General features: G+C 42.1%; 1 protein-coding gene across 2 annotated transcripts in view; it reads left to right on the forward strand.

Moving 5' to 3' along the window:
• The first annotated feature begins 9266 nt into the window (after positions 1-9266).
• Positions 9267-26600, forward strand: part of LOC306848569 (immunoglobulin mu heavy chain-like) — a 187890-nt gene continuing 170556 nt past the window's right edge. For both annotated transcript variants that reach the window (XM_079383206.1, XM_079383207.1), the window contains exons 1-2: positions 9267-9338; positions 9955-10057. In XM_079383206.1, the coding sequence (XP_079239332.1) occupies positions 9965-10057 (93 nt within the window). In that variant the 5' untranslated portion in view covers positions 9267-9338; positions 9955-9964. The remainder of the gene's footprint in view (positions 9339-9954; positions 10058-26600) is intronic.

Here is a 26600-nt window from a genome sequence, read left to right on the forward strand (position 1 = left end):
AGTTAATTCTCAGCACATAGAGACGCTTTCACTTAGATATCACACTATAGAGACTGTGTCTGTTCCCCGAACTAGAAAATACATAAAACGTCCAAACCAAATTAAGAGTAACAATTTAATTGATGTTCAACAAATACAAAATGCTTACAATACAGAGAAACAATTGATAAAACTTGGCTTAATGAATATCAAGTCCCTTTCTACAAAAGCACTTTTTGTAAATTATTTGATCAATGATAATAATTTAGATGTGCTCTGTTTGACAGAAACATGGCTAAAACCAGATGAATACATTACTTTAAATGAGTCCACCCCCCAAGATTACTGCTATAAAACTGAGCCACGTCCAAAAGGTAAAGGGGGAGGTGTTGCAACAATTTATAGCAACCTTTTCAGTATTTCTTGGAGGGCAGGCTTTAAGTATAACTCGTTTGAAGTTATGGTGCTGTGTACAACATTATCTAGAGAAACACATGTTAGTGATAAATCCCCTGTAATGTTTGTACTGGCAACTGTATACAGGCCACCAGGGCACCATACAGACTTTATTAAAGAATTTGCTGATTTTCTATCTGAGTTAGTACTGGCTGCAGATAAAGTCTTAATTGATGGCGATTTTAATATCCATGTCGATAATGAAAAAGATGCATTAGGATCAGCTTTCATAGACATTCTTAACTCTATTGGGGTTAGACAACACGTTTCAGGACCTACTCATTGTCGAAATCATACTCTAGATTTAATACTGTCACATGGAATTGATGTTAGTGGTGTTGAAATTCTGCAGCAAAGCAATGATATCTCAGATAATTATCTAGTCTTGTGTAAACTTCATATAGCTAAAACTGTAAATTCTACTCCTTGTTACAAGTATGGTAGAACCATCACTTCTACCACAAAAGACTGCTTTGTAAGTAATCTTCCTGATTTATCTCAATTCCTCAGCATATCTAACAGCGCAGAAAAACTTGATGATGTAACAGAAACTATGCACTCTCTCTTTTCTAGCACTTTAGATACAGTTGCTCCTTAACGCTTAAGGAAGGTTAAGGAAAAGAGTCCAACACCATGGTATAATGAGCACTCGCACCCTAAAGAGAGCAGCCCAGAAAATGGAGCGCAGCTGGAGGAAAACAAAACTAGAGGTATTTCGTATAGCTTGGCGGGAAAGTACCCTAGCCTACAGAAAAGCTTTAAAAACTGCAAGATCTGATTACTTTTCGTCTCTTCTAGAAGAAAACAAACAGAACCCCCGGTATTTATTCAATACAGTGGCAAAATTAACAAAAAATAAAGCATCAACAGGTGTTGGCATTTCCCAAGAGCACAGCAGTAATAACTTTATGAACTATTTTACTTCCAAAATTAATACTATTAGAGATCAAATTGTAACCATGCAGCCTCCAGCTACAGTATCGCATCAGATAGTGCACTATAGATCCCCTGAGGAACAATTCCACTCATTCTCTACTATAGGAGAGGAAGAATTGTATCAATTTGTTAAATCATCTAAACCAACAACATGTATGTTAGACCCTATTCCATCTAAACTACTAAAAGAGGTGCTTCCAGAAGTCATAGATCCTCTTAATTTGTCATTATCATTAGGATATGTCCCCAAAAACTTTAAATTGTCTGTTATTAAGCCTCTCATTAAAAAAACACAACTTGACCCCAAATATCTAGTTAATTACAGACCGATCTCGAATCTCCCTTTTCTGTCAAAGATACTAGAAAAGGTATTATCCTCACAATTATGTTCCTTCTTAGAGAAAATGATATCTGTGAGGATTTCCAGTCAGGATTTAGACCGTATCATAGTACTGAGACTGCTCTCATTAGAGTGACAAATGACCTGCTCTTATCATCTGATCGTGGTTGTATCTCTCTATTAGTGCTACTTGATCTTAGCGCTCCGTTCGACACTATTGATCACAACATTCTTTTGAATAGACTAGAACACTCTGTTGGCATTAGTGGAAGTGCATTAGCATGGTTTAAATCGTACTTATCTGACAGCCATCAATTCGTAGCAGTGAATGAAGAGGTATTATATCGATCACAAGTGCAGTATGGGGTACCTCAAGGCTCAGTACTAGGGCCGTTATTTTTCACGCTTTATATGTTACCCTTGGGAGATATTATCAGGAGACATGGTGTTAGCTTTCACTGTTATGCTGATGATACTCAGCTCTATATTTCTTCACGGCCCAGTGAAACACACCAAATTGAGAAACTAATGGAATGCAAAGTCGATATAAAAAACTGGATGACTAGTAATTTCTTATTGTTAAATTCTGAAAGAACAGAGGTGTTAATTGTCGGACCTAAAACCCCCACAAGTATTAACCTATAACACTGTCTAACACTTGATGGCTGCGATGAGCCCCAGAGACAGATCCCCAGTGAGGACCCCGTCACCTAGACAGCCATCGGGAAAAAACACTGGAACCAGTTGAGCCCTTACAATCTGACTGTGCAGCAGTTGGAATTGAACTGCTGGGTCGTTTGGCCAGAGAAGAAATGGCCCCCCGACTGAGCATGGTTTCTCCCAAGGTTTTTTTTCTCCATTCTCTCGATGGAGTTTTGGTTCCTTGCCGCTGTCGCCTCTGGCTTGCTTAGTTGGGGACACTTCATTTCCAGCAATATCGATTACTTGATTGAACAGAAACTTTTTGAATTGAACTGAGCTGGATGATGCCATCACTGAATTCAATAATGAAATGCCTTTAAACTAGAAATTGAGTGTTTAATCTTGTCGTTTTACATTATTGACTCACTATTTTCCTATTTTGATAATTGTGCAGTTGCTTTGACACAAATTGTATTGTTAAAAGCGCTATATAAATAAATAAAGGTGACTTGTTGTGGCTGCTTGGTGTTATCGGTATCCTTGTGGGATGTGTCAACCATATGATGGTTGAAGATGGCGGCGCGATCGATCGCTGCGGCTGCTCCGGGTCCCAAAGACGGTGCTTTTATGTCGTTTAATGTCGTCTGTTCGTCTCCAAATAGTGTAAGTTTACCGCTAACTCTTAAGGAAATCACCCCAGAATTCATCTATGATCGCCAAAGTCTTCTGGATATCAGCAACGCATACGAGCATCAACTCTCGCCGGTGGCTACTGAGAAGCTACGAGGCCTTTGTTTACTGCTGGAGCCGGACCTCGAGACCGCGGCCTCACCTACTGACGCTACCCGCACAAGGCAGCGTCGCAAGCGGTGTGAGAGAGGACGGAAGCGCGGTAAGCGTGGAGGTATACGAGCTAGGCTAAGAGCTAACCCCTCAAGACCGGCTCTTCCAACACTCATGCTCTCAAACGCTCGCTCTCTGGAAAACAAACTGGACTTAATTCAACTCAGTCGATCTACACAGCATGAGGCAAGGGACTGTTGCGTGTTTGTTTTCACCGAAACATGGCTAAACGACAACATCCCGGACTCCGCCATTCAACTGCACGGGCTATCCAACTTCCGAGCGGACAGAGATTCATCACTGTCTGGTAAGACACGCGGAGGTGGCTTGTGTGTGTATATCAACAAAGACTGATTAACAATGCTGCGGTATTATCAAAACACTGTTCATCGCTGGTGGAGTTTATGGTTGTGAAGTGTCGACCGTTCTATTTGCCGCGGGAGTTCACGGCCATTGTTATCGTTGCGGTTTACATCCCCCGTGTGCAAACGCTAAGGACGCGCTTCGTGAACTGTATAGCGCCATCAGTGAACAACAAACAAAAAACCCCGACGGCTTTTTCATCATAGCCGGTGACTTCAACCACGCAAACTTAAAGACAGTTTTGCCAAAGTTCTACCAACATGTGAACTTTGCAACAAGGGGAAACAACACACTGGACTTTGTTTACACAACAGTTGAGAACTCTTACAAGGCTGAACCCCGCCCCCACCTCGGGTACTCGGACCACATCACTGTTATGCTAATTCCAGCATATAGACCACTTCTCAAACTCACCAAACCGGTTGAAAAGCAGATCACAGTATGGCCAGACAATGCCACCTCAGCACTGCAGGACTGCTTCCAGGACACAGACTGGAACATGTTTAAAGAGGCAGCCACCTACAACAACCACACAGACCTGAATGAGTACACTGAAACTGTGACTGCTTACATCAAAAAGTGCACTGATGATGTGACAGTCACCAAGACCATCACCACACGTGCAAACCAGAAGCCATGGATGACAGCAGAGGTTCGTGGGCTGCTAAAGACCAGAGATGAAGCATTCAGATCAGGAGATAAAGCAGCCCTCAAAACAGCAAGAGCCAATCTGTCCTGTGGCATCAAAAAAGCAAAACGGTCATATGCCCAAAAAATCAACAACCACTTCACAGACAGCAGAGACACACGGAGCCTGTGGCAAGCCATTCAGACCATCACTGACTACAAGCCCCCGCCACAGGCCTGTGATGAGGACACATCCCTCCCCGATGCACTCAACCACTTTTATTCACGGTTTGAAATGCAGAATGACACACCTGCACAAAAACTGCCCACACCTCCCAATGACCGGGCGCTCTGTCTGTCTCCAGCCGGCGTAAGGAAGACCCTATCTAGGATTAACCCACGCAAGGCTGCGGGTCCTGACAACATACCTGGCCGTGTTCTGAGAGACTGTGCTGCACAGCTGACAGATGTCCTAACAGATATCTTCAACACCTCGCTGAGTCAGGCAGTCATCCCCACGTGTTTCAAATCCACAACAATCATACCGGTACCAAAGAAATCACCTGTGTCCTGTCTCAATGACTACCGTCCCATAGCACTGACTCCAATCATGATGAAGGGCTTTGAGAGGCTAGTCATGCATAACATCAAAACCAGCCTCCCCAACACACTCGACCCGCTCCAGTTTACATACCGTCCAAACCGCTCTACGGACGATGCAATTTCCTCCACCCTCCACCTGGCTCTTACCCACCTAGAAAATAAAGACTCCTATGTTAGAATGCTGTTCATTGACTTCAGCTCGGCATTCAACACAATAATCCCACAACAGCTCATAAATAAGCTAAACCTGCTGGGCCTTAACAATTCCCTTTGTAACTGGATCCTGGACTTTCTAACTGGAAGACCTCAGTCAGTCCGTGTCGGCAACAACACCTCGAGCACTACAACACTGAGCACAGGTGCCCCACAAGGCTGTGTGCTTAGCCCGCTGCTCTTCACACTGCTGACCCACGACTGCACTGCCAAGTTCAGCTCCAACCACATCATCAAGTTTGCTGATGACACAACAGTGGTAGGTCTCATCAGCAACAACGATGAAACGCACTACAGAGAGGAAGTGGCACAGCTGGCTGAATGGTGTGGCACAAACAATCTGTCCCTCAATGTGGAGAAGACAAAGGAGGTTGTGATGGACTTCAGGAGAAACTCCGTTGACCACCCCCCACTGACCATCGACAGCTCGACTGTGGAGAGAGTCAGCAGCACTAAATTCCTGGGGGTGCACATCACAGAGGATCTCACCTGGACCACCAACACCATGTCACTCTCCAAAAAGGCACAACAGCGCCTACACTTTCTCCGCCGGCTGAAAAGAGCAAGTCTCCCTCCACCCATCCTCACCACATTCTACAGAGGCACCATTGAGAGTGTGCTGACCAGCTGCATCACTGTCTGGTACGGGAACTGCAGTGCTGCTGACCGCAAGACCCTCCAGCGGACAGTGAACACAGCTGCAAAGATCATCGGTGCCCCTCTCCCCTCCATCCTGGACATCTTCCTTACACGATGCTCCAGCAAAACCAACAGCATCGTGAAGGACTCCACCCATCCCTCCCACAGTCTCTTCCAGCTCCTACCACCAGGAAGACGGTACCGGAGCATCAGAGCCCGCTCCGCCAGACTGCTCAACAGCTTTTTCCCCCAGGCTGTGAGAGCCCTGAACTCAAACCACCCCGCCCTCCTCTGAAACCCCATGCAAACCCCTACCTCCTGAACATGGACCACCCCCCACCCCAAACCTTACCACACCAAAGAAAAAACTGTATGGAACTTGCATTTTTTATTTTTTTTATTTATTTTATTTTTATTTTTTGTGCAATTCAAGTGTGCTACACACAGGTGAGTGGGCCTGTACAAACCTCCTCTATGTGCACTATGGACACTTTACACTATGGACACTTACACTTTACACTATTTGCACTATGGACACTTACACACACTGCTGCGTGTGCACAATCTCACAAAAGACTCAGCAATATATGTATGTTTACATGCTCATGCACTACAAATCATCCTGCACTGTTCCCCAACCAGCTGCTGACTCAAATGTCTCTCTTTGCACATGTACAGTATTTGTGAAGCATTCGTATAGTTTGTATTTTTTATCTTCTATTTTTTAGTTTGTATAGGGTAATATTTATGTGAAGCATTCGTATAGTTGTATTTTTTATCCTTTATTCTTTTAGTTTGTATAGGGTAAATACTTATAGTATACTTATAGTTAAATCTGTCAGTAGGTTAGTAGTGTATAGGTTTATAGTGTTTTTTACTTCATTGTTGTATGTCTGTATTTATGTAGCACCGTGGTCCTGCGAGACACGACATTTCGTTCCACTGTATGTCCCCACATGTAGCGGAATGACAATAAAGCTCAACTTGAACTTGAACTTGATATGATGACTCGAAAGCTGCCATTTACATTATATTATTCATTTAGCTGATGCTTTTATCCAAAGCGACTTACAATTGCTATATATGTCAGAGGTCGCACGCCTCTGGAGCAACTAGGGGTTAAGTGTCTTGCTCACGGACACATTGGTGTCTCACAGTGGATTCTCACAGTGGATTCTCACACCAAATGCATGTGTCTTATCCACTGCGCCATCAACACCCCAACACCCCAAACCATTCAGGCCGAGTGGATTGGCACACACCGTTGAAGGATGACGGAGGGAGAAATAGATATTGTCCTTTAGCACTCTTGCACCGAGTCTGTTTGGGTGGAGGCCATCCAGTTTAAACAGTTGTCTGTGTCCCCAGAAAAGATTGAAGTTGTCGATGAAGTTGACTCCTTTTATACTGCAGGTTCTTTGTAGCCATGTATTCAGCCCAAGCAACCGTGAAAACATGTTACTTCCCCTTGCTGGGAGTGGTCCACTGATGAACGACTGAACCTCAAGAGTTCACGGAAATCCTTCTTAAGGAGTTCTGACTGCTCCTTCCGAAAATCATTCTTCCCCACATGGATGATGACTCGATTTGCAGTCTTGTGCTTCATCAGAATGTTCCCGAAGTTCTTTGTTCACATCAGACACGGTTACTTAAGGAAAGCAGTATGTAGTTGTAGTCCAGCTACTGATGTTTCTGATAATATCGTCACCCAGTCGTTCATCAGTCGTATCAGAGTCCTGGGCTCGGCTGCGCTCTGAGCTGAAAGCCGCTGTCTGCTCGACCTTGAGCGCCTGTTAGTAGCAATGTTAGCTGCTGGCTGATTCGATCCGTGTTTAGTCACATTTGCGGATTCCTCACCCACATTAATTAATGCTTCAAATCTGTTCTCAAGATGTTTAGGTGGTGGTAGGATACCAGTGTTTACAAGTCTTGTCATAGCTGTATCTGAGGTAGAGGATGCTACGGCAGCAATACGAGATACTTGTGATAATCTGATGTCTCGATTGCTTTTGGGTCTCGCTCCCTGTTTGTGCCATCGATTTGTCTGTCGATCTGTTTCGGCTTTTTCCTCTACACTTTGTATAAACTGTTGAGATTCACTAGATTCACAGGACTCACCGGCTGTATGCTGAGGGGGTCCGTGATGACCATCTGCTGTGTGTTCCACCTGTTTTGGAAGTCCAGCAAGTAACTTTGTTTCAAGAACCGTAATCCTTTGTAGAAGTCTGTGGCAGTTTCTGCAGCAAGAAGATTCCACGAGAGGCATTTTCACTCGTCTGTTTGAATGTAGACAGCTGTGTTTTCCCGTCTCCGGAATGTAAACTGCTGGGAAAGAGTCTTCTTTTTCCCCAAAAAAATGTGTTGTCTGAGCACTGTGCTGATCTGCTGAAGTGAAAATCTTAGAGAGATCTGAGAAAAGTGCAAAAAATAGGAAGCAAAGCACAGAGCAATAAGCAAGAGCGTCCGAACAGTAGCAAAGCCGGAAGTGAGTAGACAATGATAATGGTACGTACTGTTTTATGTCTCTCTTTGCACATGTACAGTTTGTATTTTTTGTCTTCTATTTTTTAGTTTGTATAGGGTAATATTTATGTGAAGCATTCGTATAGTTGTATTTTTTATCCTTTATTCTTTTAGTTTGTATAGGGTAAATACTTATATATATAGTATACTTATAGTTAAATCTGTTAGTAGTGTATAGGTTTATAGTATAGTGTTTTTTTACTTCATTGTTGTATGTCTGTATTTATGTAGCACCGTGGTCCTGCGAGACACGACATTTCGTTCCACTGCATGTCCCCACATGTAGCGGAATGACAATAAAGCTCAACTTTACTTACTTTTTTTACTTTACTTAACTTGAACTTGAACTTGAACTTGAACTTCTTTCTTTCTTTCTTTCTTTCTTTCTTTCTTTCTTTCTTTCTTTCTTTCTTTCTTTCTTTCCATATCAAACAGTAGATAATATAACTGAGTAGAACCTAGCTCAAAATGAGTACATTGCTCTGATAAATGTTCTTTGACATTGATAACAAGTTCAATAATAAGCAGACAATTGGCTAAATATTAACAACAAAGCAAACTCTTCTAAGTGGAGTTTCTGCAAATTCACCAGTTCACTTTGAGTTTGTTCACATATGTGTTTTTCCACAAAGCTTTATTTTTGATCTCATCTGACCAATAAACCCAGTCCCACTGAAATCTTTATCGACTATTTTTAGTATTTACCAAGGATGCCAATATTTCTGAAATCCATTGTATATACACTGATCATCACACGGTCATATGATCACTGTTTATATCTTATATAGAATGAAATGAGGGTGAGTTAAAGGTGACAGAATTTTAAGTTGTGGGTGTACTAACACTTTCATCTTGTATAACTTCTATAATTTGTTTTAACTTCACTTGTATTAAACTTTTGCCTCTTTGCCACAAAGCCCAGATCTGTGCAGTATTAAACCACAAATCTTTGGGGGGGTTTTGGCACAAAGACAAATGACACTGATGTGCTGTGATGTTCCAGTTGAGGCAATAATGAAACATCTCCAGCAGAGTCTGGGTCCATGAGGACAAAGGGCCATATTTACCCGTGTATAAATACGACTACATACATTCCATGAGCTTTAGACTTCAGCTGAAGACATTACCAGAATATTTAATCTGTTAATTTACCAAGAACACACAGAGACTCCAGGTAATACTTAATTTAAAAAATATATATTAACAGGTAATTTTAGTCTGAATGTGCTGTTTAGAGCTCAAGTGAACATAATTCAAATGTGATCACAGTGGATTTACAGACATATTTTTTATTACAATTAAAAAACTTCACTAGACTGCAAATTAACTAAAAGAAAGAATGTCTCTCAGTTTCTTAATAGTGGAATTGTTTAAACAATGAATTAAATAACTGTCCTTATTTTTAAGGAAATATAAATCATTGAGAGAATGAATAAAATTAATTATTTGTAATTGTATTATTATGAAACCTCAATCTACACCAACATTTTCATTATAAAGAACACAAGCCTTTCAGAGGATAAGCATAGCAAATTTTGAAACGGTCACATTGAAACTGGACAGAATATGAATTTGCAACCTTGAATAGTAGAATAGACTTACAATGAACTGTTTTTTTTCAGCACTTCTATAGAAACAGACATAAATTAATTTGGCTGGTTCATTTTAGTGTTTTAAATTGTACTACAGTTTTTAGATTTGCCTTTGCTTTATTGAAACTTTGGGCCCAGAAGTGGTTCAGTCTTTTCTTTGACAACTAACTTACAATTAACTCACTATTAACTTGTCAGCTTTTCTAAGATGGCATCACTTTTGATATACCTGAAACAGCCGAGCTGCCTCTACATATCTGCGTATCTATGGCTGGCATATCTTGCTGTGGTAAATGCAGAGGTAAGTGTACACCCTCAGACAAAATTCAGAAGATGTGTTCTCTTTCATCGGTTCACTCGACGCTGCATAGCTATGACACAATGGGAACGCCTTCTGGGTGTGCCGATTGTCTGAAGCACATATAGAATCACACCAATTAATTGGCTGATGGCACGGGCGCCGCCCCAGCGCTCTTACGTCGCCATCCTTAAACAGGTGCATTTCAATAAATTAGAATGTTGTGGAAAAGTTCATTTATTTCAGTAATTCAACTCAAATTGTGAAACTTGTGTAATAAATAAATTCAGTGCACACAGACTGAAGTAGTTTAAGTCTTTGGTTCTTTTAATTGTGATGATTTAGGCTCACATTTAACAAAAACCCACCATCTCAACAAATTAGAGTACTTCATAAGACCAATAAAAAAAAAACATAGTTAGTGAATTCCTTTTGCTTTAATTACTGCCTCAATTCGGCGTGGCATGCAGGTGATCAGTTTGTGGCACTGCTAAGTTGGTATGGAAGCCCAGTTCCCTATCAAGGGAACTTCGAACTGCGTCCTCTAGAGGTCGTTATGGGGAACTCCATCTACGTGACCCGTGTCTGAAGCATATATACAAAAACACCAAATATTGGCCGGCGAAAGCCCATGACGCCCATGACGAAAGCATCATCCTCTTCTTCGTCTTCAATGACTGTTTTGTTTGAAGTGTGCATCTTACGAGGTAAGTATGCTTTACTTTTGTAATGGCGAGCACTAGCAAGGCGTTTGAGAGATGTGTGCATCCGTATCCACGTTATTTGATGCTTGATGACTCACATGATCTTTGCGTCTGTTGCAGCCGTCTGCTTCCCGCGGTTCAGGACCCTCCGCTGCTGAAGCACGGAAGAAAATGAGCTCATGGGGTTTGTAGGTGGTTCTCGCCAATGAGTTATAGAAGGGATTTTCCTTCTCGCGCTCGTCTGTCGCTAGCGAGGGCGAGCTGTTGGATGACAATGACAATGTTTTTTTGCTGACGTCATCTGAAAAAAAAAAAAAACAAACGCTGGAATGTGCATACGCAGCAGCAGGTCAGGCTGTCGCCTCATTACACACTATGGCAGTGTTTCAGGCATACCAGGCTGATCTATTGAAAGACCTGGATAAAAGTCAGGGGCTCTTATTTCAGCCCCTACACTGGACCGTTCTTCTGCGCGGGATCCATGGATGAGTGAGTACGATCCAATTTTATCAGATTCGCTGGTATGTGTGTTTTATAGCATTCGAACTAACCTTTCTTCCAGTACTAAAGCAGGCTGGTATCAGGTGTGGTGCTGAGCGACTTTATTACAATGCTTTGGCTCTGAGGAGCAGCATTTTCTAGTTTGGCACTTTTGTTCTTCAAACGAGGCCATGATAGGTGCATAGAGGTTTAGGTTAGAACTGCTCACCCTTATTAGGGTTTTAAGCAGCAGTTTCCCTGAGCCCTTGTTGACCTCTGTTCAGCTACCTATTACCCTGATACTATTTCCAGCAGCTTGTTCGGGTTGTTAGGTATCCCTCTGTTTGTAGGTCGAGCTAGCTTTGCTCCCCTCGCCTAGAATGTGGAGGGTTATTTTATGAGCATGCCGCTCCCTCCTGAGTGTCTGAAACTCTTTTGCTGTAAGTAGAGTTTCCGCTCCCAGAGCTTTGTTACTTAACAACCTGCTCCTCGTTGCTGCTGTACCCCTCCGAGCTCTACCCTGTTGGTCCAGCTGGCACTGCTGCCCTCACTTAGAGGGTTGCCTATGAGCATGCCGCTCCCTGCTGAGCGTCCGAGTTTCCTCTCTTATGAGAGTCGAGTCTCCGCTCTCAGAGCTCCGTTATTCAGAAACCTCAGCACGTCAGGCCTTTCTTTAGGCCTCCTTGTCAGGTTGCTCTCATAGTTGGTCGAGCTAGCATTGTTCTCCTCACTTTAGAGGGTTATTTATGAGCATGTTGCTCCCTTTCTGAGCTCTCTTTATTGGGTGAGCTGGCATCGCTCCCCTTATTTAGAGGGTCACTTATGAGCGTGTCGCTCCCTTCTGAGCGTCTGAGTTCCCTCTCATGTTGAGAGTTAAGTTCTCCGCTCTCCAGAGCTCTTTCTTGGTAGAGTTAGCATTGTTCCCCTCATTTTAGAGGGTCATCTATGAACATACTGCTCCCTCCAGAGAGCATCTGACAATACGGTATCTAAAATCCATATTTGGTAAGTGCGCACGCTAGTCTCTGTGCACTTTTCTAAAAACCACACTGTGGTAAGATCGCACACCAAGTGTTTTGCGGTCTTTTCTAAAAATCCTGTATGGTATGGGTTACGCGCTGCGGCTTCGTACCCATTCTTTGAGTTGGTTAGGCCCGTTTTCACCTTGGGCCCCACTCTACTTATATATGTGCTGAGTATCCTCTCTGTCTTGGTAGAGCTAGCATTGCTCCCCTCATTTTAGAGGGTCGCCTATGAGCATGCTGCTCCCTCAGGAGCTCTCTTTGCTGGTCGAGATAGCATTGCTCCCCTCTCTTAGAGGGTCACTTTTGACTATGAGCATGCTGCTCCCTCCAGAGAGCATCTGATAGAGAGTAATGTTATTTAAATCCATGTTATGGTAAGTGCACACGCTAGTCTCTGGGCACTTTCTGAAAGCCACGCTGTGGTAAGATCGCACACTAAGTGTTTTGCGGTCTTTTCTAAAAATCCTGTACGGTATGGGTTACGCGCTGAGGCTTCGTACCATTCTTTGAGTTGGTTAGGCCACGGTTTTTACCTTAGGCCCCACTCTACTTATGTATGTGCTGAGTATCCTCTCATGCTGAGAGTTGAGTTCTCCGCTCTCCAGAGCTCTGCCTTGGTGGAACTAGCATTGCTCCCCCTCATTAGAGGATCACCTATGAGCATGCTGCTCCTTTTCTAAAAATCCTGTATGGTATGGGTTACGCGCTGAGGCTTCGTCCCATTCTTTGAGTCGGTTAGGCCCCGGTCTCCTTGGGCCCCACTCTACCCATGTATCCCCAGTGATACTATTTGAACGGGGGCTACTACTAAGGATCTGTTGATACAGTTCCTTCAGCGAGCTCTTGTAGGAGCAAGCAGTAGCCCCTGGGTGACAGGCCAGGCTTAGTTACTATCCTAAGCGCTTGGTCGTATCCCCTTAAAGGAATCCTTCTTTCTGATTCCAAGCCTTGAGTTTTACCCTAGGTCCAGGTGGTCCGGCCTCTATCAGGTGAGTTCCGGGGTATGCAACTCAGGCCTTTGGCCGAAGGGGATAATGTCACTGACAGCCGTCAATTCATCCCAGGGACAACTCCTTTATCTTTTGATAAGAGTTGATGCTTAGTGCTCGCCTTTGGAATGGCATGCACTTCCCTCAGCATGGCGGCGTGGGTATATCGTTCCCCATAGCGACCTCTAGAGGACGCAGTTCGAAGTTCCCTTGATAGGGAACGTCTCAGGTTACGTATGTAACCATGGTTCCCTGAGAGGGAACGAGACACTGCGTCCTCTAGACTTTAGGCCACGCTTCGGATGCAGCTTCAGACGAAGAAGTGGATGATGCTTTCTCCCGGCGCCCTTTTATACTGTGGTCGCACCGTATATGATAGTCTGTCGCCGGCCAATATTTGGTGTTTTTGTATATATGCTTCAGACACGGGTCACGTAGATGGAGTTCCCCATAGCGACCTCTAGAGGACGCAGTGTCTCGTTCCCTCTCAGGGAACCATGGTTATATACGTAACCTGAGACGGTTTCTTTGACAGTGGCCTTCAGCTCATCTGCATTGTTGGGTCTGGTGTCTCTCATCTTCATCTTGACAGTACCCCATAGATTCTCTATGGGGTTCAGGTCAGGCAAGTTTGCTGGCCAATCAAGCACAGTAACACCATGGTCATTGAACCAGCTTTTGGTACTTTTGGCAGTGTGGGCAGGTGCCAAGTCCTGCTGGAAAATGAAATCAGTATCTCCATAAAGCTTGTCAGCAGAAGGAAGCATGAAGTGCTCTAAAATGTCCTGGTAGATGGCTGCGTTGACTGTGGACTTCAGAAACACAGTGGACCAACACCAGCAAATGACATGGCAGCCCAAATCATCACTGACTGTGGAAACTTCACACTGGACTTCAAGCAACATGGATTCTGTGCCTCTCCACTCTTCCTCCAGACTCTGGGACCTTGATTTCCAAATGAAATGCAAAATTGACTTTCATCTGAAAAGAGGACTTTGGACCACTGAGCAACAGTCCAGTTCTTTTCTCCACAGCCCAGGTAAGACGCTTCTGACGTTGTCTCTGGTTCAGAAGTGGCTTGGTAGCCCTTTTCCTGAAGACGTCTGAGCATGGTCACTCTTGAAGCACTGACAGTATTCTCAAGCTTGCAGTCATCCCTGTTGCTTGTGCACCTTTTCCTACCCAAATTCTTCCTTCCAGTCAACTTTGCATTTAATATGCTTTGATACAGCACCCTGTAAACAGCCACACATTTCCGTAATGACCTTCTGTGACCTTTTTGTGGAGGGTGTCAATGTTCGTCTTCTGGATCATTGCCAAGGCAGCAGTCTTCCCCATTATTGTTATTATTAGTATTAAGAGATTCCCAGAATTTATATTGCATGGGTGGTCAATTATTGAAACTCAAATGTAAATATTCTAATATTTTGAGATACTGATTTTTGACTTTCATGAGCTAAACTCTAAACTCTAAACATCAAAAAAAAAAAAAAAAAAACTTTTGAAATGTTTTATTTGACATAATGAATCTAAAATATATGAAAGTTTCACTTTTTGAAATAAGTTACTAGAAAAATGTTACTTTTTCATGACATTCTAATTTATTGAGATGCCCCTGTACTTCTCTGCCTTCACGAAGTGACCATATTAGCCTTTCTGTTGCATTTTATCTGGCCCGATATTCGGACTGTTTTTCTTTGAGCTTTCTTTATTTGCACTTCAGCGTTTGTGATAGTGGAACACTGTTCTACTTGCGGTGAAGTGCATGGAATTGCCGCCGTGTTCTCGCTTCATTGCTAGCAATGACCCACACGGTAAATGTATTAACTGTATTAACGTTTTTCCCACATGTGCAAGTTGGTTTATGGCTCTTCTAAATGTAAATTATTTTAATCTCCGTCTCAAAACCCTCCGCTCTTGATTCGTGGTTTTTGAGAGAGGGTCATCCATCTTTCCCCATCGTGCTCCGGAGGCGGCCGGATTTTTTTGCATGCCTCCGGCCTAGAGCATAAATATTAATTGTGAGAATTCAACCGGTGAATCCACGGGCTCGGGCAAGAGAAAGGACGAGGCCCATCTGCTCACTCTCCATCGGCACGAGCTCCATATCCAAACCCCAGTTTGCAGATTCATGGAGGGCCTTCTTGTGCTCCTCAATCATCCACAGGATACTTTTTTTTTTGTGATTGCACACAATCTAAAAAAAAAATCAAAACATTAAATTAGTTGCATATTTCAATGACCAGAGATAGTTGTATTTTTCTTGCGCGCCCCTACAACTCCCCTCTCACTGACAGAATTTCATGTGAAATGTCTCGCCATATTACCGTCATTTTAGATTCCGACTTGTAAAAGCATTGATGTCCTCGACCTTTTTATGAGCCATTTTCTAAAGCTTTCTCGCTCCTCAAGACAGCCACCAACAATCACATATATTAGCTGTTTAACCCTTAAGACCTGCCATAGAACAATTCCGCCAGAGTATATATTATTATTTTTACATGCTGTGCTGTCATTCGTTTGAGTATTTTCAAATGTCATATATCAATACAATACTTAGACCCCCAATTTGAAGGATATGTTTGTAAGAAATCCATAGTTACTAGATAAATAGCTCAAAAGTGCATTAAACCAACAAAAAAAATTTAAATCAAAATTTTAAACATATTTTTCTAAATACAGAAATATCACAAATGTCAACCTCAAACTTGTCAATTTAAAAAAACTTGCATAAAACACTTTAAAACTACATACAATTGATTTGGACTGATTACATAAATTTGTTTGTGAGATACACTCATTTTTATAAAAAGTGCGTCAAACAGGCAACATATTGCTTTTGAAAGCAATGTTGATTGAACAACTAAAAAAGACTATGTAAAATAATAAGCTACACTACTCTAAAATCTGTAATTTATCAGAAATAAAAGTGTAGAAAGGCTGTGATTACACTTGTGACAGTTCCTGACCAGAATAATGCAGAGGGGCATGTGGCATGCCTCACAGAAAAATGGAGTGCATTTGAATTTTTGGGGTCAAAAAGACAACATTTTGCTTTTGAGAGTGATGTTGATTGAAAAATAAATAAATAAAAGTCCATCTCAGTTATTCTTGTGTAAAATTTAAAATAAATAAATACATAAATGCATAAAACATATATAAATAATATAAACCCCACTAGAAACAGAATCTGGAGCAGATGAACGGTGGGAGAGTTCCTCGTCGTCAGACACGAGTAACGTTAGTAGTTCCAAAACATCTGCATCCATATACTTATTTTTTCGTGCAGTTGTAACATGATTCACGTGCGTGTATGATTGGTCTTGCATTTGTGTGTATGCGTGAAAAAGAAAAGATGAAGCAACAGATAAAGAGAGAGAGAGTGACGAATAGAACTGATTACGGTTGTAGGAAAAGGCAACTAGCAACCTCAGCTCTATATAACGTGTGCAAAGAAGTGCAATGTTTTTGTTAGTGTTTTTGTTGAAAACAAAATTGTATGCAATTTGTGCAGACTTGGCAATTTGTGCAGACTTGTTAGAGGGTGAAAACAACGCAACAGGAGCATGTTGTAGGCTTGATTTTAATGCGTAACGTCTCCGATTTTGTATGCAAAAATAATTATTGCGCTACCATTTTAGTTTCAGTTTCTATTGGCTTTTAAACAGAGACACGCAAACCGGAGCGCGGGCACTCCCGTCGGTTTTATAGGGTTAACTGCGCTATAGTCTCTAGACAAACGCTCTCAAACTACTAGCCTAATCATTAACTGCACACACGTCATAAACTCCTTTTAGTCAAGTACCATTTATGTTACAATATATTTTAATAAGTGAAGTGAAGTGAAGTGACATTCAGCCAAGTATGGTGACCCATACTCGGAATTCGTGCTCTGCATTTAACCCATCCAACGTGCACACACACAGCAGTGAACACACACACACCGTGAACATACACCCGGAGCAGTGGGCAGCCATTTTATGCTGCGGCGCCCGGGGAGCAGTTGGGGGTTCGGTGCCTTGCTCACTTGCATTTAACCTGATGATCACAGGTTTAATAAAAAGAAATTTTAAGTTTCTAATTATAACTCCGCCACGGTTAAACAAATTACAACAATCAAAAAAAGAACATTTACATTATCAAAGAATCACTGAGTGAGTGTAAGCACTCTAAAAAGCTCCAGTTATAATCAGTGATGCTGTCTGCAATGTCAAAAAACACTTTCTTGTTTTTGAATTTGCCAGAGTGCAGAATTCACTCAGTGAGCGTGCCCTGTAACCAACACTCCGTTCCATCTATAAGATGACTCATCTGAATGTCTCTGACATGTGATTGGTTATAATGCGAAACGCTGTAAAATCTCTTGAAAAGAAATGCACCATGCGCAGATCTAAATTTAATGCCGCAATATACTTGACTTTTCATTTAATTTTCACTTTATTTGCGACACACGCTCCGCAAATGTTTAAGTCATAGGTTTACATACAACTTGCAGAATCTGCAAGATATTAATAATAGCCGGGGGAAAAAAAGAAAAGAGAAAAAAATATATTTTAACCTGTTAACCTTCACCCCCATTTGGGGCCTCGCAGGTGAAAATAACCTACCTAAATTAAAATGGTAACAGTTTGTGACAAAGTGTGCTTACACAAACAAATTAGGTATCTTTGGAACAAAGAGACTCTGGGCTTTACTATCCATCATCCAGAGTTGATAATGCTCAAAAAGATCAAAAGTTATACACACTGACGTGCCTTGAAAAATATTTTTCCACACTGAATGTTTTTTATTTCATATACAAATACATGAAATAAGTCCTGGAGCAATCCAGAAAAGTAATGGTTTGAAAGCCATGTATCTCATGAGTTTATATTTCAAATTTGAAGAAGATACCATGACAAATGAGATTCCTGCAATATTTTTTCTGAAACTATTTATAGTCCTCCCACCTCCGTTCGAGGAAAAATAACCACCAAATGGATTTCAGAATTATACAAACTATTTTAGTCATTATACATATTCCTGCATAGTTTTTCAACTATAAAATAATAGACAGATTTATTTGAGCACTAAAAAATACAAAAATAATTATTTGAGTAATAAAAAAGGAAAAAAAATTAAAAAAAAAAAATGCTTTGTATATAGTATGTATACTGAAGTATTCTGATTGCCAGACGTGAAGTGATATTGCCAGACATGGTCATAGAGTCAGTAAACACACGCTGATGTGCTTCCATTCAGATGATAATCAAACAGATGGGCCATATAATCAATAATAGCTGATCAATGAATCACAATGATAGCCGTCATAGAGTCGGTAATAAACACGCTGATGTCCGTCCATACATATTATAATCATGCAGACACGGCCACATTCCCCACACAATACACACACACACACATATAAAAAATGTAGAAGAAAAAAAAAAACAGTTTTTTATGGATAAAGCAGATCGCTAAGTTACGCCCGCTCAGATGACAGTTGCGTCACAGAAGCGTCACTGCCGGCAGGAGGGAGCGCCAAATTCAAATAATCTATATTCCGCTTTTCTGAGACTTTTTTTTCTGTGGACGGTCTCATTCTGTTTTGTAAAACCGTATGCTGCAACACAGTGTTGTTTTTTTACCACCAAGACGCTGTTTTTGAGCGTAATTTATTCCATAACGGACGCGAACAATAACTCTCTGAAGAAATGAAATGTAAACAAAGGAATATTCATCCTTATTACAACGTTATTGTTTCACTGGACTAAAAGTGCTCGCTGGGATGTTGTTCTGTGGACCCTTACCTCTCTAACTAAACTGGGATTTCAGCAGTGGCTCGTTTGTGGCTCGTTATTACAATGATAAAGGTACGTACTGCTTTTTTATTCTGCGTGTTTGGATGTGTACTGCTTACACAAATGTAGCAAATACATTCCTTATAAGCTTTCCGTCGAAAAACAGCGATCTGTCGTCGATGCTTGAGGCTTAGACCCTCAGAATGATATATAGTTTGTCAAGATTAACTTTGTCCCGTTTCATTTATTCTATTAGAAAACAATGACACATGCAAACAAAGAGCGTTCAGTGCGATGTCGCTCTGGTGAACGTTATAATACTGGCCAGAATTAGTTTTTTTCACATAGGCGTTTACACACAAATTAAGCAGTTTAAAAGTTTACATAGCTACGCTTGTTGTTTAAACGGTCAAATATGTTGTATTAAGAACTGTATTTAACGAAAATAAAGGCAATCATGTAGACATGTGTAAGACATTGTTAATAATAATCCTACCTATATTTATTTTATGTATTTTAGCTTTGGGGAACCACCCTTACGAGTGACGTATGATTAATGGATATTAATCAGAACGTCCAACTTATACCTTATCAACGACTTGTCCAGCAAGCATTAATCTCAGCAAGTTATCTCTTAACACTTTGTTTATTTAATTCGTGGCCAACGATTAAAATAACCAAATAGTTAACTTAGTTCTCAGACTCATGAGCGTAGGTAAACGCGATCTTTTGGCAAATAATTACGAGATGCGAAATCCATAGCACAGACAAGAGATTTCTTAATAAAGTCAAAGTTTTATTCACTACTCTAACACAATATTAACTAGACAACACAAACAGACGATTTAACATACACACAGAAGGGAGCGAGTTGTTTTATATCTGAAGAGAGAGAGACTTAGGTTTTAATGCTAGCTTTTCAACCTGAGGAAACTCATAGACAGAGAATCATTCTATCTTTACTCTCAACCGAGAGGTATCCCGGTTTCAGTCAATAAAGAGATTTTTCCTTACTGCGCCTTCAGTTGTTTCCGATCGAACTCAGTCTTTCCTTTGGTTCAAATTCAGGCTTTTTCCTCAGGTGAATTCCGTCCTTTGCTTTGGTCGTGTTCACCGCATGTGGATTGGCTGCTCGGTAGGTCGTGTGACGCGGTTCCTCTTCAGTGGTTGGAGGACCTCGTTCTGACTCGATAAAGTTCTCAGGAAGTCTTTGTCAGCTCTTAGAAGTTTAACTTTGATCGCTGTGCAATGCCTTCGCCGTGATGTTAGAGGCCAGAAGCGCTTTGCAGCGTGAGCAGAACGAGAGACGAGCGAGACGTGCGTGAGCCTCCTTTAGTTTTCAACTCCAACTCACTTTCACGGTTGTGCATCTGGTTTTAAGCGAGCCGATTTGGGATCTGCCTCCGGGGCTTGGGCCAATCGGATTCTTTCCTGTTGGGCGTTTGACTCAATCGCAAGTGTAGCTGTGGGCGGAGCCCCGCCCCTGCACAGTTTCTTGTTGCATACATTATCTGCGCAAGTATTTTATCACATAAAAACTTATAACAGCAAACTTCTATTCGTCTTGTAAATATGCGTTAATGAAAAACAGATAAGACTTCATTCACCACAATATTATTATTCATGAAATCAGCTTTCATCCAAAACCAAACAGTAGCCGTTTAACATGCACCAAAATACATATATCCTTTATATTCAATTTCATATTTAAGGCATTGATTAAACGATCCTAAATTCCCAATAAACATATCAATCATGTGAAAATGAACAACTAGTGATCAGGAATATAAAAAAGATTACATGAAAAAGACTACATAAGTTCACACAACCAGCTTATAAATGTCACAAACAAAAACATCCTTTAATATATATGTTTAAACTATATCGTCTATAGTGTTTTTCGAGTATATTATTTCAATAGAAAAAAAACAGTATAACTTTTGTTCTTTAAAACAAAATCCTTCAGGGTGTGGCTCTCTTTGTCTATTTCGATAGCACCCCAGAAAAGGCGCGTTTTTCTGGAATGTGCTAATAGTTGCGAGGTCGTAAAAGTCTTCTTCTCTTGGAAAGTTGGGAGTTATTACCCTTTTGAATTACGGCGCTCAGCGTAGTCACATTCAAGGGAGTTTCTGGCGTCACATAAATTAGGATCCGGGACATGAGTTCTGTTTTCTTTCAAAATGACCAAACGGGAATTTTCTTCATTAGATCCTGGTTTTATGGCCCAGGAGATACGAGGGGGGGGGGGGGTTTCAGAGCGTCTGGCGGTCTGGAAATTGTGTGTGTGTGTAAGCAGAGTCCTTCCTACATATCCCCCTTTGCTCGGTGAGGTTCCCGTTGTGAACGTTAGCGGGTGCTGGAACAAGAAGAAGGGAGAACAGGCACACACGGCACAAACAACATCTCCATCACTGACTGGATCCTGGTGCAGGGTAATTTTGGAATGTACAGGTTAGAAGCTTGAGAAGACAACTGGATTATTGGAAGTGGGGTTATTTTGATTGGTTTAGTTGTCCGGGGTTCGACGAGGCGGTATAGGCGTGATCTCAATCAGGTTGGTTGAGTTCTCCGTTTCGGGTTCTTGGTCAGTTTTATCACGTCGGAAAATGCGCGGGACGCCTGACGTGCATTTGTTGCAAGACTCTTGAACGGCGTTCACTCGTTTGTGTAGGAGGAAGGCCAGGGTCAAAGTCACAACATATCCTACAATAGTAGAGATGCAAAGCGCTGTGTCAGCGGCAGACCAAGACCGAATAATTGGCGCGCCAGCGGGCGGAAGGCGAGCGATAGCTTCTAAAGCTGTATCAACGGGGGTTTAATCAATCAGCTGTGTTCCTTCCTCCCTGATCCTTTCTTCCAATTCTGGATCAAGGGTGAAGGAGTGCTGTTTGAAGAAAGGTGAGATTTCGATTTCAGCCTGATACTCGTCGTCGGTAAGGTGGTACAACGCCAAATCGTCAATATGGAGGATCGAGCCCTTAGGGACCGTGATCCATAGAGTTTGGTTAGGTAGGATAATGCGTGTGGCGGTGTCGTGTTGATCATATGTGAGGGTAGCCGTTCGCTGGGGTGTTGACCAGCCATCGGTTTCCGATAATTTCGGCTTGCGTTACCTCAACTTGAGAACGTGGTGTCGCTTCGGCGGGGCAGCTAGTGTCGGGCCTTATGGATTCTAGGCCGCAGATGCCCTCAGTATGATCGCGGATAAAAGGCTTACTCGGGCAAAGGAAGTGAATGTCTTTCGTGAGCGTACACATCTTTAGGTTTGGGGCCAGATACAACTGTTTGTTGTTATCGTGATACGCAACGACTTCAGGAGTGTGGATTTTGACATAGGTGTTCCCTTGCCAAAATCCCACATTCACAACATATTTGAGCCGGTAAATGTTGTTAGAATCAATAATGGGCAAACTGAGGAGAAAGGCTAAGTCGTCGGCTTCCGGGTCTACGTACAAGGGAATAGCGCTACCTAGGGAAAAGGCGAGATGAGTTTGGATGGGGCTAGCAGGGCCCCCGGTGGCCGAAGTTAGGACGTTCTGGACAAGGCTAAGAGGTGTCAGATAGCATTTCATTAGCTCTGTACTTGTACTCTGCATAAATGACAATAAAGTTGAATCTAATCTAATCTAATCTAATAGTGTGGAATCCTACCCATGGCTAAGTTATCAACTGAGGAGCTTACTGCACGTAGCATGTCGGTCATGAGGGTAGTTAGGAGTTGTGTTTGGGCTAAATCGTTTTGAACGACCGAAAATAGTTTGTTTATAGATTTTATTAGATTAGATTAGATTAGATTCAACTTTATTGTCATTGCACATGTAAGGTACAGGGCAACGAAATGCAGTTAGCATCTAACCAGAAGTGCAATAAGCAGAGGTACAGGATATACAGTGCCTACAATATGTTACATATGTACAGAAATATACAGATAAGGCAGTAGTACTATGGACATAATTTACAAGTTTTTAAATACTATCAGTATGATATACAGATGGGTGATATGAACATACTATACAGATGGGTTGTGCAGTAAATGTATGTACAGTAGTACTATGGACATAATTTACAAGTTTTTAAATACTATCAGTATGATATACAGATGGGTGATATGAACATACAATACAGATGGGTTGTGCAGTAAATGTATGTACACTATGAGCTAAAACTATGAAAATAATTACAAATGGATATGAATAAGCTATAAATTAAGATATATAAACACTAGTGCAATGAACATTGAAAGTGCATAGAAATAAAAATTTCCAGTGCATAGTACTCAGTGTGTGGATGTTTTTTTGTTTTGTTTCTTAACCGATTTTAATGATGGGGAGGGGTGAAGAGTTTGTGGTGGTGTGTGAGGGGGGTATCATTGGGCAGAGTTTAGTAGGGAAACAGCTGTAGGGAAAAAGCTGTTTCTGAGTCTGCTTGTCCTTGATCGGAGGCTCCTGAAGCGCCTCCCAGAGGGCAGTAAGTTAAACAGTCTATGGTCAGGGTGAGAGGAGTCCTTAAGAATGCCGCGAGCTCGACGTAAACAGCGTTTTCTCTGGACATCCTCAATGGCAGGGAGTGGTGTCCCTGTGATGCGTTGGGCGGTTTTCACCACCCTCTGCAGTGCCTTGCGGTCAGCAACTGTGCAGTTCCCATACCAGACTGTGATGCAGTTGGTCAGGATGCTTTCAATTGCACACCGGTAGAAGTTCCGCTGGATGATTGGAGACAGGTGGTTCTTCTTCAGTGTCCTAAGGAAGAAGAGGCGTTGGTGAGCCTTCTTGACTAGGCTGGATGTGTTCGTGGTCCAGGTCAGGTCCTCCGAGATGTGGGTTCCCAGGAACTTGAAGCTGGAGACACGTTCAACAACCATCCCGTTAATGTGGATGGGGTCATGCGTTCCACTTTTCTTCTTCCTGAAGTCCACAATGAGTTCCTTTGTCTTGCTGGTGTTGAGGAGCAGGCTATTGTCAGCACACCATGCAGCCAGGTGCTGTACCTCCTCCCTGTAGGCAGTCTCATCGTTGTCTCTGATGAGGCCAATCACTGTGGTGTCGTCAGCAAACTTGATTGTAAGACATTAATCCTACAAAATATATTTATTTTATTATTTAGCTTTTAGGGAATCACTCTTAAGAGTTGATCTTCATATGATTAATTGTTATTAATCAGAATGTACAACTTATGCCTTGTTAACGACTTGTCCAGCAAGCATTAATAACAGCAGTTATCTTTTAACACGTTGTTTATTTCATTCGTGGCCAACGATTAAAATAAATCAAATAGTTAAATTGAGTTAGCTAAGTTAGCCCATGAGCGTAGGTAAACGCGATCTTTTTGGCAAATAGTTACGACATGTTAAATCACATAACACAGACAAAGATTTCTTAATAAGGTCAAAGTTTTATTCACTATTCTAACACAACATTAACAGACAATTTAAACAGACATGAACACACACATACGTTGCAATGGGAGCGAGTTGTTTATATCTGAAGAGAGAGAGACTTAGGTTTTAATGCTAGCTTTTCAACCTGAGGAAACTTATAGACAGAACCATGCTATATTTAAACAGCAACAGAGAGGAATCCCTGTTTCAGTCAGTAAAGAGATTTTGCCTTACTTTGTCTTTTGCGTTGTTTCGATCGAGCTCAGTTCAGGCTTTCTTCAAAGGTGAAGTCCGTCCCTTTTGTTCAGCTTGAGACGGATCGCGTGCGGACTGGCTGCTTGGGAGGTCGTGTGACTAGCGCACTCTTCAGTGGTTGGTTGTCTCTTTCTGACGTGGTGAACCTTTCAGGAAGGCTATCCAGTTCTTAAACGTTTAAGGTTAAAGTTCTTTGAAAGTTTAACTGAGTCTTTGTGTTAGTTGCTTTGCTTCGCCGTGATGTTCGAGGCCTGAAGCGCTTGCAGCGTGAGCAGAACGAGAGACTCGCTGGCGTGCGTGTCCTCCTATTGTTTTCAAACTCCAACTCAACTCTCATGGTTGAGTATCCGTTTTTAACGGGACGATTTGGGGTCCGCCTTTTTTGGCGCGTGGCCCAATCGCAAGCGTCTCTGTGGGCGGAGCCCCGCCCTGCAGAGTTTCGTGTTGCATACATTATCTGCGCAAGTATTTTATCACATAAAAACTTATAACAGCAGACTTCCATTCATCTTGTAAATAGGCGTTAATGAAAAACAGATAAGATTTAATTCATACCACAATATTATTATTCATTAAATCAGCTTTCATCCGAGACCAAACAGTAGCCGTTTAACAGGCACCAAAATACAAATATCCTTTATATTCGATTTCGTAGTTAAGGCATTGATTAAACGATCCTAAATAATCAGAGCATGTGATAATGAACAACTAGTACTCAGGAAGATTATAAATTCTGGAAACAGATTTACCATAGATTTAAAATAATGCAACAGCTTATAAATGTCACAAACAAAACCACCCTTTAATGTATAAACTACATTGTCTATAGTGTTTTGTTTCAGGGTATAATTTCAGTCGCAGAAGCCAGTATAACTTTGTTCTTTTAAAACAACATCTTTCCGGGTGTGGCTCTTTCTTTCTCTTTGTTAGATGAGCGAACATGGACCAGTTGAATTCCTTTGTCTGTTTTAGAGAGCGCAACAGAGAAAAGGCGCGCGTTTTCAGGAATGCGCGTGATAGCCGGGTTATAAGGTCTTTGGTTCGAAAAGTCTGGGAATTGTCTTTAGTTCGAGTCGCTCGTAAAAACGTCATCCTTTGCGATATGTCCTTGAATTTACTGCATGAAGTCAGGGGGGGTTTCTATGTGGGGTTCCTCCACATGACAAGGGCTCTCGAAAACCCAAAATATATGTTTTTCTGGTCTCGGAGGTTTAGGGGGAGGGTCGTCTATACGGCGTCAAGAAGTCTGGTGTTAGCTGTGTGTGCGTTCAGACCATTCCTTACATGATGATGGAGTTGTATCCATGCACAGGCCTGCAGTCATGGGTGTAGAGGGAGTAGAGGAATGGGCTCAGCACACAGCCCTGTGGTACGCCGGTGTTGAGTGTGATGGTGGTGGAGCAGGTGAGGCCTGACCTAACATGCTGAGGTCTGTTGGTCAGAAAGTCCATAATCCAGCTGCAAAGGGAGGTGTTAACACCCAAGTCTCCAAGTTTAGTGGTCAGCTTGGAGGGAATGACGGTGTTGAATGCTGAGCTGAAATCAACAAATAATATCCGTGCATATGTGTTGTTGTTTTCCAGGTGTGTGAGTACCGAGTGCAGTACTGTGCCTACTGCATCCTCAGTGCTTCTATTGCTTCTATAGGCAAATTGGTGTGGGTCCAGTGTGGGTGGGAGGCAGTTCTTGAGGTGTGCCAGGACCAGTCGCTCAAAGCACTTCATAACAATGGGTGTGAGTGCTACGGGGCGGTAGTCATTCAGGCACGTTGGGGAGGAGTGTTTCGGCACTGGCACAATTGATGTCGACTTAAAGCATGTTGGCACCATTGCTTGGGTGAGTGACAGGTTGAAAATGTCTGTGAAGACCCCTGCGAGCTGCTCTACACATGTCCTGAGCACACGTCCAGGAATGCCGTCGGGGCCAGCAGCCTTGT

This window comes from Barbus barbus (assembly GCF_936440315.1).
Source record: "Barbus barbus genome assembly, chromosome: 28".
In the NCBI taxonomy this organism is placed as follows: Eukaryota; Metazoa; Chordata; class Actinopteri; order Cypriniformes; family Cyprinidae; genus Barbus; species Barbus barbus.